This window comes from Uranotaenia lowii, chromosome 3, assembly GCF_029784155.1.
Source record: "Uranotaenia lowii strain MFRU-FL chromosome 3, ASM2978415v1, whole genome shotgun sequence".
Classification (NCBI taxonomy): Eukaryota; Metazoa; Arthropoda; class Insecta; order Diptera; family Culicidae; genus Uranotaenia; species Uranotaenia lowii.
In genome coordinates this window covers 215848769-215861003 of record NC_073693.1, presented here as the reverse complement: position 1 = coordinate 215861003, position 12235 = coordinate 215848769, and the positions used below count along the sequence as shown (strand labels likewise).

At 42.7% G+C, this 12235-nt stretch overlaps 1 protein-coding gene across 1 annotated transcript; it reads left to right on the top strand.

The window, feature by feature from the left end:
- The first annotated feature begins 6231 nt into the window (after positions 1 to 6231).
- LOC129753080 (uncharacterized) lies at positions 6232 to 12000 on the top strand. The gene has a single exon (XM_055748882.1). It carries the CDS (start codon positions 6232 to 6234, stop codon positions 11998 to 12000), a length of 5769 nt encoding a protein of 1922 aa, XP_055604857.1.
- Positions 12001 to 12235: the final 235 nt, after the last annotated feature.

Genomic DNA, 12235 nt, shown 5'->3' with positions numbered 1-12235 from the left:
TTTCTATAAAGAAACCCACTATGTAGGAACCCAAAAACATTCATTCGCTCGGCAAGCGGATGCGGTAGGTCGGTTGCATTGGTGGTTGGACAACAATCCGAAAACATGGAAAACTTTATTTCCTTCACGGCCAAAAGTGGACCGGAACCAAGAACTTCTTTTCTTCTCGTCTCTGGAGGAGCGGAACGTTTCACGGTTCCAAAATTTCCCAACAGCCCGAGAGGTTTTTCTGTCGAGTGCTGGAACTAACCTACATAGTCGTTGTAGCTTCCGGCATTTGTTGGCCAAATAAAATTTCAGCTGATGGACGGACTGCCTCTTGGATTTGGGATTTTGGCTACCACTTTCCGAGGATTCCTTCTGACCGAGGAATGGAAACAGGTCCGGTTTTTGGGGCGATTTTTTTTAGGCGAACATAGATTTCTACATTTGGGAGCTATGTTTGCGGATATTATACAAAATTGAAAAGCTTATTTATGTTTCACATTGAGAATGTGAATAGGGAAAATAGAGAACACTTCAGCCAAGTGCTTCTATTCAATCACAGATTCCTAGAATTGATGAAACGATTGTCAAACAAAAGTTTATTGGCAAAAAAACAATTGAAAGAATGGTTGGACCTTTATTCAACTTGTGGGATTTTTAAATACAATTTTCATGAATAAAATAATAGTAGTAAAGAAATTCTTCGGAAGCCATATCTATGTATAGGTACATCATAAAACTTCTCGAAGTATCATTTCACCTTAAAAGCTTGGCCATCGCTTTCCAACCATTTTAGCTGGCGTTCGAAGTTTTCCCGCTTGTCGTTTCGGTCCATTAAAGATGATGAAAATTTGGTCAATGCTCCGGGAGAAGTGTGAATGAATGGTGGTCTAGAGAGGAGTTCCACACACACATATATGAAGACAAATGGTCGTTCAGGGAACTGCTGAATCGAGAGCGATAAAATTCCCTGCCATTTACTTATCGAACCAACATCTAACGGAATATTTCATCTGTAGAGTGGCAAAGCCCCGGTGAATGGGCCAAGCAGCTCATTAAAGGGATTTATTACATTATCTCAACATATGCTCTAATTAAGTCGACTGGAGAATAAAGTTTCCCTAGATGTCAGAAGGCGTGTTTGGTCATTCCTTTATTAGTTTAGGATATTTTAATAGCATTTTCATTATTACTTACACGAGTAGCTCTAAATATGATTTCAGATAAAACTCATCGATATTCGAAATGATAAACACGCTTTGACTCAGTGTCCAGTGTAGTGGATTCTTTAACACTCAAAGACCTAACGTCTGTTTAAGTTACACAAAGGCCCAGGTTTTTGGCTGTGAGATAGCGGCCTTAGAATACTACCTCGGGGCCGCTGACCAAGGCGACTCAACTGAGCAAACTATCCACCCCCTAGCCCCCGCACACACGACGGATGGGCAGAAACGCCACGGGGCCAAGAATCCTAGCGTTGTCATCTAAAGAGAGATCTGAGTATACTGACCCATCGGCGGGGGCTACTGATTAGAGCGTCCGATCCAACGGTTTGAAGCTACACATCTTCTGCGTAGTGGATGCCGTAGGCACGCCGCATTCGTGCGTAGGGTGCTCCACCTTAGAGGGGTATCTGGGTAGCGCGGTTTCCACTGCGGTTCTTAGCAATGGAGGTTGTTGGGCATGGATTATTCCACGTTCGGGGAACATTCTCGCGGGTAGAGTGGCTCTCGACGCCAGGCGAGCCATTCGAATCAGTGTAGGATGCCGTCTTCGTCGGGAATCATCCGAATCATTGCGTTAAGTATCGTGCGTGTGCTGTGCCAGACGCTTGTCCAGGATAAGCTGCTCTCGGCACACAACGGGCAAATCCTGGAGATGAGAGATCGGGTGTGTGGTGTACCGGCATTAGAATACTACCCCGCGCGTTACTGATCATGTCACGAGAGGCAACAAAACTCAGCAAACTCCCCCATCCTCCCAAACCCTTCCCCATGATAATGACCCATGCTAACGGACCCGGATTATGCGCTGGGTTAAAGATTTGAACCCCTCTTCTATTACCAAGACACACGCAACGAATGTGGTCTACGAAATCAGTACTAACCAACCCTCTCTCTCTCTCTTATTTATGACATATGCAACGGACTTGGAAAACTCTAATGGAACTTATTGGACAAAATGATCCAACGGAATCAAAATGAACCATTTATGGGGTCGCGGGGACGCCTCCATGCGAATGATCGTGCTGATGAGATTGAAGGCTAGCGGGTCGGAAATGTGTCAATCACAAACGGTAGCCATCCTTGCTGCGCTAAAGCAGGGCACTGGCGCAGTCGACCCTATATTCTCCTGGCTACTCGTTTGACTCAACATGAACACAAACAACAACAGAACCAAGAACATTAGGAACGCCGAAGCAACTGACGTGTGCTCGGACGAAAGAGAGAGCAGAAGAACACAGGCGGAATTTTTTGCGAAAGGAGGACTCCTTTGGTCTCCACTTCTCACCAAGGTATTAAATAATAATAATAATAATAATAATATTTATTAATGACCCTTTAACTTTATAAAAAGGTATTAAAGAAACATAGAAAAAAAATTTGCAAGGAGGTTGCCAAGGAGGTGGGGAGAAGCCCTAAACAGATGGGTCCACTGAAAATCTCAGTAGTTCCCATTAAGAAGAGCTAATCCCAGTTATAGGAAGAGAGGTACCAAGGAGTTTGTGCGGAGCACCAGTAACGTGCACACATGGATGCTGAAATTGATGGTGTTTTTGTAGAATGTCGTTTAAGAACGAACGGAGCTAGTACGGAAAGCTGAGGCTGCGTAGAAGTCCAGGGAGAAGCAAACTTCGTTGCTTCTCAAGCGTCTTCAAAAGAATCAAAGCTCAACGCGTGATGTCCAGGGGTGATGCGCTCATCGTGGAAGCGAAAGAAGGCACAACGTACGCAGACTTGTTCCGAAAGTTACACTTGGAGCCCAAATTATCACCCAAAAAGGCGAACTGCTCTTCGAGCTAGAGAAAAACCCAGCGGTAAAGAGCGCCGACTTCAAAGAGCTTTTTGAAAGCACCATAGGCGAGGATGCGACTGTCCGAGTGCTATCGCAGGTCGCAGCTATTGAATGCAAGGTTTTGGATTAGTTCACCTCTGAAAAGACATACACCGCCTTTGCCGATTTGGGCTTTTCAGACTGAATAAATGACGTGGACATCTTAACATTAACATTTAACATCCAGTACCGAGATGCAACGTATCAGTAGCCATAAGACTGAAAGGCTTACGGTGGAATGAGGATCGCAACGATTCGCTTGTCACCAACAGCGGCTAATACGCTACTGACGGTAGGGAAAGTTAGAGTTGGAAGGTCAATGGGGCACTTTAGAACCGCACCCAGGATACCGAAGCAGATGTAACGCTGATTTTATAGCTGGGACTTTGGACACCAATCCCGTAGCTGCAAGGGACCCGATCGGTCGCTATGCTGTCCAGGCATCCGAAAAGTACTGCCGAACGACAGTATTCTTGCGAACGTCGCACATCCACCTCGGTGAAAGCTTTCCGAATATTTCTACCTCGACAGTTTTAAAAGGCGCGGTCGTGCGATGTACAACGACGCCTTGGTTTACCTCATGCGAAAGTTTGTTCGTGGATATGATAGCCTTTAAAGTCCCGTGACAGTTTTGGGGAAATCTTCGTGACAGTTTTCAATGCGTTAAACTTCGCATGACAGTACTGCTAATTACGTCCGACTGTAGCCGAGATTCGCATTGGATCATCATCGGCTCACGCTCGGGTCGAGTTAATTTAGAATTAACGAACTTCTGCTTGAAGCTCAAGCTAGCTGGCTATCCTTACGTTATTAGTAGGTCGACACGCATTGATGCGTGTTGTTTTCCAGCCTGATATTGGATGTCGTTTATTAATAATAAAGTTCAAGATTTTAGATTTCAAATTGAAATATGTGATTTCAGATTTCAGATACAAATTCGGATTTCAGATTCATACTTCAGATCAAGATTTTCAATTCCAATTCGGATTTCAGATTCAAGTTTAGGATTTAAATTTCAGATTCAGCTTTGCAGACTCAGATTTCAGATTTAAATTCAGGGATCAAATATTTATGAGATTCAGATTTCAGATTCAGATTTAAGACTCAGATTTCAGAATCAGATTTCAGATTTCAGAATCAGATACAAATTCAGATTTCAAATTTAGATTTTAGATTGAAATTTTAGATCCAGATTTCATATTCAAATTTTAGATACAGATTTCAGATTCAGATTTCAGATTCAGATTTCAGATTCAGATTTCAGATTCAGATTTCAGATTCAGATTTCAGATTCAGATTCCAGATTCAGATTTTAGATACAGATTTCAGATTTCAGATTCAGATTTCAGATTAAGATTTCAGATTCAGATTTCAGATTTCAGATTCAGATTTCAGATTCAGATTAAGATTTCAGATTAAGATTTCAGATTCAGATTTCAGATTCAGATTTCAGATTCAGATTTTAGATTCAGATTTCAGATTCAGATTTCAGATTTAGATTTCAGATTCAGATTTCAGATTTCAGATTCAGATTTCAGATTCAGATTCAGATTTCAGATTCAGATTTCAGATTCAGATTTCAGATTCAGATTTCAGATTCAGATTTCAGATTCAGATTTCAGATTCAGATTTCAGATTCAGATTTCAGATTTAGATTTCAGATTCAGATTTCATGTTCCAATTTCAGATTCGGATTTCAGATTCAGATTTCAAATTGTGATTTCAGATTCAGATTTCAGTTTCAAATTTGAGATTTATATTTCAGATTCAAATTTAAGATTGAGATTCCAGATTCTTATTCAAATTTTATATTGAGATTCCAGGTTCTAATTTTGAGATCAGTTTCAGATTCAGATTTCAGAGAAGGATTTTATATTCAGAATCAGATTAAAATTCTACATTCAGATTTCTAGTTGAAGGTAAAAGGTTTAGATTTATGTTTCAGTTTCAAATTTCAGATTGAGATTTAATACAAGATCTCACTTCGAGATTTTCACCCAAAAATGATTATTTCTACGATTATTTATTTTATGTTTCATGGTTCCCATCACTTGCCTTTTATATTAGTTTTTTTCAATTTGTTTCTCAATTTTTTTCATTTTTTCTTATACTCAAACAAATTCTAGAGAAAAAATATAACGGCCAAATTTCCCTTCGAATCGACACAAAAAATGTGTTCCATCCCAACCCACTTCTCCCGTGAGTGAAATATTTCTAAGGCTATGATTCTAAATAAAAAATAAAAATAAAATAATAAAAAAGTATTAAATTGTACGATTGAATTCATGTCTTCTTAAGGTTTTTTTTTATCGAAGGTAATTATTATAACAATTTTCGCATAACCTTCACCGACACCACACATCGCGTTACGCCTCGGTCGTATGCTGCTGCTCGGTTGGAATAGATTGCTCGTTCGGTCTATTCGAACCGAGCAGCAGCATCAGCAGCATACAACCGGGCATGGAAACGGTATGGGCATGACAGTCGCCCGTGACAGTCCTGCGCAAAACTGTCACGCCCTACAGCCGACAGTTAGGATGAAATTATTTGCGAAACAGGAGGCATGAAAGAATGAAAATCTAACTGTCGGTTCGGTTCGCTACAGCTTAAAGCACAACACTTTCGGCAGCGCAAGCTTTAGCCGATTGTTCAGATACAGTATTTGTTGGGAACCGCCGAGCAGCTAACACCTATCGAATAACTTACAAGCAGGCGCCAATGAAGTTTAGCTGAGACGTTAAAGATTTCTCCTGTCATTCGTACAATGATTTGCAAAATTGATGCGTAGTTAACAAGTGCAGCCATTGAATTAAAAATTGTTCCTACTTATCCTATTGCTTAAATCTAGTATCACAGGTGAAAGTTATCACAGATTGAGTTACAGTTAATATTGTATAATCGACCGTAAGTAAAATTAAACCTATCTAAATAGATCTCGATTTGACTAGTTTTGGTTCCGTAGGAGATACGATTTAAGCGAGATTCATAAGCTAGATTCAGAAAGGCAGTGTAAAACTCTGCACGAGGTTCGAAACTTATCGTGAGTAATTTCTTATAAATTGAAGCCCTACAATGAGTAACAATAAAATTTGTATTTTAGTTTGATCTACACACAAAAAATAGTAGATTTCAAAAATCGTTTCGTTCAAAATCCGAACAAAATCAAAAGATAATATCGGATAACCTCAAAAGATGCCTGCCAGCGAATCTACCATAGAGAATGAGAAGAGTGACGATACAACGTTGAAAGTTCCTAAAACCACCCGTGGAACTAGAAAAGCTCCCATGAAGGCTGGATCCACTACAGGCGGGTCGACAAGAAGCGCTACTCTGACCCTGGATGTTGCCTTGCAAGAACTTGAGGATGAGCAAGCGGCAAAGGAAGAAGCCCTAGAGGAGGAAATGATCCTACAGGAGAAGCGGCTTGAAATGGAACGAGCACTTGCCGAAAAACGGATGTTGCGAGAACGATTACTCCAGGAAAAGGCCCGTAAATTAGAACAGGAACAACGAGAACAGCAGTTGAAATATGAAGAAGAAGTTCTACAACGCCGTTACGCCGAAGAACAGGCATTTCAAGCGAAACGGAAAGCTCTTCAAAATCAATACCGGGTTGAGAAGGAAGAATACGACTTACCAGGAATCGAAGATGAAGCAGAAGGTGCCGTCGGCGGGGAACAGTCTGATCCAGAAGCGTACAAGAAAGTTTTTGATTGGCTAGAGGAACAGCAAGAAACCGCAAAGTACACCGGAACCAAAAAGAAAATTCCCGAGCATGAAGTTTGCCAGAAGGATGCATTGGAAAAACTCTTAGAAAAGCTGAAGATTTCCGGTAAGAACGTTGAAAATCCCAACGAGACCGTAATTAAAACTATTCTTTCTAAACTCCTGAAAGAGCAAATGCCGAAAAGTGCAGGAGACAACATCGCTGTGCTGACGAAAGAACAACTTGCCGCACGACAGGCTGGTTCGCAACAGTTACCAATTTTCAGGGGCGAGCCTGAAATTTGGCCGATTTTTATTAGCACCTTCGAGAACACGACTCGAGCGTGCGGATTTTCCGATTTGGACAATCTGAAACGCCTGCAAGATAGTTTACGTGGTGAAGCACTCGAGGCCGTCAGGTCCCGATTAGTTCTCCCCGAATCGGTGACAGATGTTATCGAAGATCTTCGAACTTTATTTGGGAAACCAGAAAGGTTGCTACGAATGTTACTGGCCAAAGTACGTCATGCTCCGTCGCCACGAATCGATCGTATGGAATCTTTCATACATTTTGGCATCACTATTAAGCAACTCTGCGATCATCTGGAAGCCGCCAAACTGGACGAACATCTGAACAATCCAATGTTAGTCCAGGAACTGATCGAGAAACTTCCGAAAGATTACCAGCTACAATGGGTGAGGTATAAACGAGTTCAGGTCGGAGCGCCTCTCAGAATTTTAACGGATTTCATGAATTCCATTGTTGAAGATGTCTCCGAGATAACAGAATTTTCAAATAAGAGCAGAGAAAATTCCTTATCCAGCAAGTGGAAGAAAAAGGAATTTTCACACGTGCACAACATAGTTCCCAACCAGATATCAGCTGCTCAAGGACAAAAACCTCCAAAACCTTGCGTCTGTTGTGGCAGGACAGACCATAAGCTACGATTTTGCGAGGATTTCAAAAAGCTGCCCATTATCGAACGACTGGGTATGGTTCGCAGATTAAAACTGTGCGAGCTATGCCTGAACAGCCACGGAAAGAGTAGGTGCAATTTTAAGGCACGGTGCAATATCGATGGATGTAAGGGAAATCATCACTACCTTCTGCATAGAAACGAAGAATCCGTTCAGCTGACAAATGCAGAGTGTTACGCTCACAACCGACCCACACGATCGGTTATTTTTCGGATGGTTCCCGTCACCTTGTACGTGGGAGAACAGAAAGTGAACACTCTAGCCTTTTTGGACGAAGGCTCTTCTGCTACGCTCATCGATGAATCACTTGCTGATGAACTTCAAGCTCTTGGTGTAAATGAACCGTTTGTCGTTTCCTGGACCGGCAACGTGAAACGGTATGAGGATCGCTCTCGCAAATTTGATCTTTCTCTCTCGGCACGAGGATCATCTGAAAAATTGAAACTGGTCGGAGTACGCACTGTCCCGGACTTACAATTGCCACAGCAGCATGTTCGGTTTGACCAAGTAGCAGAGAAATTTGCACATTTGCGGAATTTGCCAGTGGCAGATCACAGCTTTGAGGAGCCATGCATAATGATCGGGTTAGACAACATACATGTTTTTGCCCCTATCGAATCGAGAGTCGGTCAACCTGGCGAACCGATCGGTGTCAAATCCAAATTGGGTTGGACAGTATACGGACCAACCAAATTCAATTCTACCACCGAAGCTCAATTTAACTACCATGATGTCGTCGATAAGCATGAAATGGAAAACGATAAGCTACATGAGTTGTTGCGCACACAGTATATTCTAGAAGAATCCGGTATCAACCCATTTCCTGATTCTGCCGAAAACTTGCGCGCAATTAGCATTTTAGAATCCACTGCTGAGTTTTTGGGAGATCGTTATCAGGTTGGATTGCTATGGAAAAAAGACAGCCGAGCCTTTCCCGATAGCTACCCGATGGCTATTCGTCGGGAAGCAGCGTTTGAGAAAAAGTTATCAAAGAACCCAGACATGGAGAAGAATGTTCGGCGCCAGATACAGGAGTACAAGGAGAAAGGATATGCGCACATCGCGACTGAGGAGGAACTTAAAAACAGCGACCCATCCCAAGTGTGGTATCTTCCACTAAACGTCGCTCTCAACCCACGCAAGCCTTCTAAGGTTCGACTTGTGTGGGATGCAGCAGCATCTGTGAACGGAAAATCGTTGAATTCGGAACTTTTAGCTGGGCCGGATTTGCTTGCCTCGTTGCCGGGAATAATAAGCCGTTTCCGTGAAAAGCCTGTAGCATTCGGAGGAGACATAGCCGAGATGTACCATCAACTGAGAATCCGACCCCAAGATAGGCAGGTACAGCGATTTTTATTTCGTGAAGATCCATCGAAACCACCTCAGGTGTTCGTCATGGACGTGGCCACTTTTGGGGCTACATGCTCCCCATGTTCTGCGCATTTCATAAAAAACTTAAATGCCAGAAAGTTTGCCGATAAATTTCCCAGAGCGTCCGAAGCTATCTTGGAACAACATTATGTGGACGATTATTATGATAGCACTGATACCGTCGAGGAAGCTATAAATCTTACCGTGCAAGTGAAAGCTATACATGAGCATGGAGGATTTGTAATCCGTAATTTTGTGTCCAATTGCCGAGAGTATCTAGAGCGAATTGAATATCCCAGTGCAATTTCGAATATTCACTTCCGTGCCGATAAGCTCAACGAAACGGAACGAGTGCTAGGTGTCGTTTGGGATCCTGATGAAGACGTCTTCAGTTTTTCCACTGTCAGTAAACCTGAACTGAATCCAACGATCCTTGAGGATAAACGACCATCCAAAAGGCTCATTCTCAGCTGCGTGATGTCAATGTTTGACCCGTTGGGATTGATATCGCCACTCACGATTCATGGTAAGCTGCTAGTACAAAATTTGTGGAGAACAGGATGTACGTGGGACGATCCAATCGACGACGATTCCTTCCAAAAATGGGGGCGATGGAAAAGGTTGCTGTCCGAGGTGAGTGCTTTAAAAATTCCTCGTTGTTATTTTGGCAATGCACTTTCGACGCAGTGCAAGGATGTCGAGTTGCATGTGTTTTCCGATGCTAGCGAAAGTGCGTACGGCTGTGCTGCTTTCTTTCGAGCTAAAGTAAATGGTGAAGTTCGCTGTTCGTTGTTGATGAGCCGCTCTAAAGTAGCTCCTTTGAAACAACTTTCGATACCCCGTCTCGAGCTGTTGGGTGCTGTCGTTGGTGCACGAGTTGCTGAAACGGTGCAGGCAAATCATCGCTTCAAAATAGTCAAACGCTACTTCTGGACGGACTCACTGACGGTTCTGTCGTGGATACGCTCTGACCAGAGAAAGTACAATCAATTTATCGGATTTCGCATTGGGGAAATATTGAATACGACTAAACTTGTAGAGTGGAGATGGGTTCCGACCAGGTACAACGTCGCAGATTTACTAACAAAGTGGAAATCAAATTTTGATTATTTAAACCCGAATAGTTCGTGGTTTCGAGGTCCGTCTTTCTTGTATCTGAATGAAGAAGCTTGGCCTGAACAAAAATTCCCTCAACCCAACATTAAAGAAGAGATGAGAGCACAATTCCTACTGCACGACGTGCATGTACCTGCCTCGATAATTGATGTCACGAGAATTTCAAAATGGTCTGTTTTGGTACGAACGATGGCAAGTGTACTAAGATTTATCTCCAACTGCAAACGGAAATGCAAAAAATTGTGCATCGAAACATTAACAGCAACCGAAAGACAAGTGAAGTTAATCATCCCGAATGTCGTAAGTTCTGAACTGACTCCCCTACGTAAAGAAGAACTTCAGCAAGCAGAAACATTTCTTTTTAAATTCTCCCAGGGAGACATGTTCCCCGATGATCTTCGTGTCCTGACGAAAAATTCGAATTTGCCCCCGGAAAAGTGGTCAACGCTTGACAAGTCAAGTTTCCTTTTTAAACTCACACCAATGCTAGATGAAAGTGGTTTGATTCGGGTTGAGGGACGTACGGAAAATGCAGATATGCTCCCATTTGATTTGAGATTTCCCATTATTTTGCCGAAAGGTCATCCGGTAACATTGAAAATTATCCAAAGTTTCCACGAAAAGTTTGGTCATGCGTATCGCGACACTGTTAAAAACGAATTGCGTCAACGTTTCTGTATTCAGCACATTGGATCCGAAATCAAGAAAGTATCAGCGAATTGCAATTGGTGCAAGGTGCACCGAAACCGTCCTGTAACACCAAGAATGGCCCCACTTCCTATTCAACGAGTTACTCCATTTCTTCGCCCGTTTAGTTACGTAGGAGTTGATTACCTGGGCCCGATTACAGTTACTGTTGGAAGAAGAAGCGAAAAACGATGGATTTGCCTCTTTACTTGCATGGTTGTGAGAGCCATACATCTTGAAGTTGCCCACACTTTAAACACCGAATCCTGCCTGATGGCCATCCGGCGATTTATCGGACGCAGGGGTCCGCCGCTGGAATTCTTATCCGACAACGGCACGAACTTCAAAGGCGCCAGTCGGGAGCTTAAAAATGAACTTCATTCGATCAACCTAGATTGCGCCAATGCGATAACCACAGCACAAACAGGATGGCGTTTTAACCCCCCAGCTACGCCCCATATGGGCGGAGCGTGGGAAAGATTAGTTCGTTCCGTCAAAGATGCCCTTTTCGTATTAGACGACGGAAAAAAGCTAACCGACGAGATTTTGGTAACCTCGATTGTAGAAGCCGAAGACATGATAAACAGTCGTCCACTGACTAGTGTCTCGTCAGATATCGCTGAAGAACTCTCACTCAGTCCGAACCACTTTCTCCGGGGCGCATCTCCAAACGAGTCAGGCACGATTCCACACTTTCCTCACGAAGCCGAAACACTTCGAAATTCATTCCAGCGAACACAACTGTTGGCTTACAATATGTGGAAGCGATGGATAAAGGAATATGTCCCAACTTTAAATCAACGTACAAAATGGTTTGGCGAATCGGATCCATTGAAAGTTGGTGACTTGGTTTACGTCGTCGACGGTGGCAATCGGAAACTTTGGATTCGCGGAATAGTGGATGAATTGATCATGGCCGGTGATGGAAGGATTCGTCAAGCATGGGTGAAAACCAACAGCGGAAGGTTGAAGCGCGGAACGGCGAAGCTGGCAGTTCTGGAGATAAGTGGATGTAAAGCCGATCAACCGGAAGTTGCTTCCGGAGTCGGTTTACGGGTCGGAGATTTGTTGGGAACCGCCGAGCAGCTAACACCTATCGAATAACTTACAAGCAGGCGCCAATGAAGTTTAGCTGAGACGTTAAAGATTTCTCCTGTCATTCGTACAATGATTTGCAAAATTGATGCGTAGTTAACAAGTGCAGCCATTGAATTAAAAATTGTTCCTACTTATCCTATTGCTTAAATCTAGTATCACAGGTGAAAGTTATCACAGATTGAGTTACAGTTAATATTGTATAATCGACCGTAAGTAAAATTAAACCTATCTAAATAGATCT

Excerpts from the sequence above, each read along its gene's own strand:
- LOC129753080 (XM_055748882.1), top strand. The coding sequence starts at position 6,232 with ATGCCTGCCAGCGAATCTACCATAGAGAATGAGAAGAGTGACGATACA.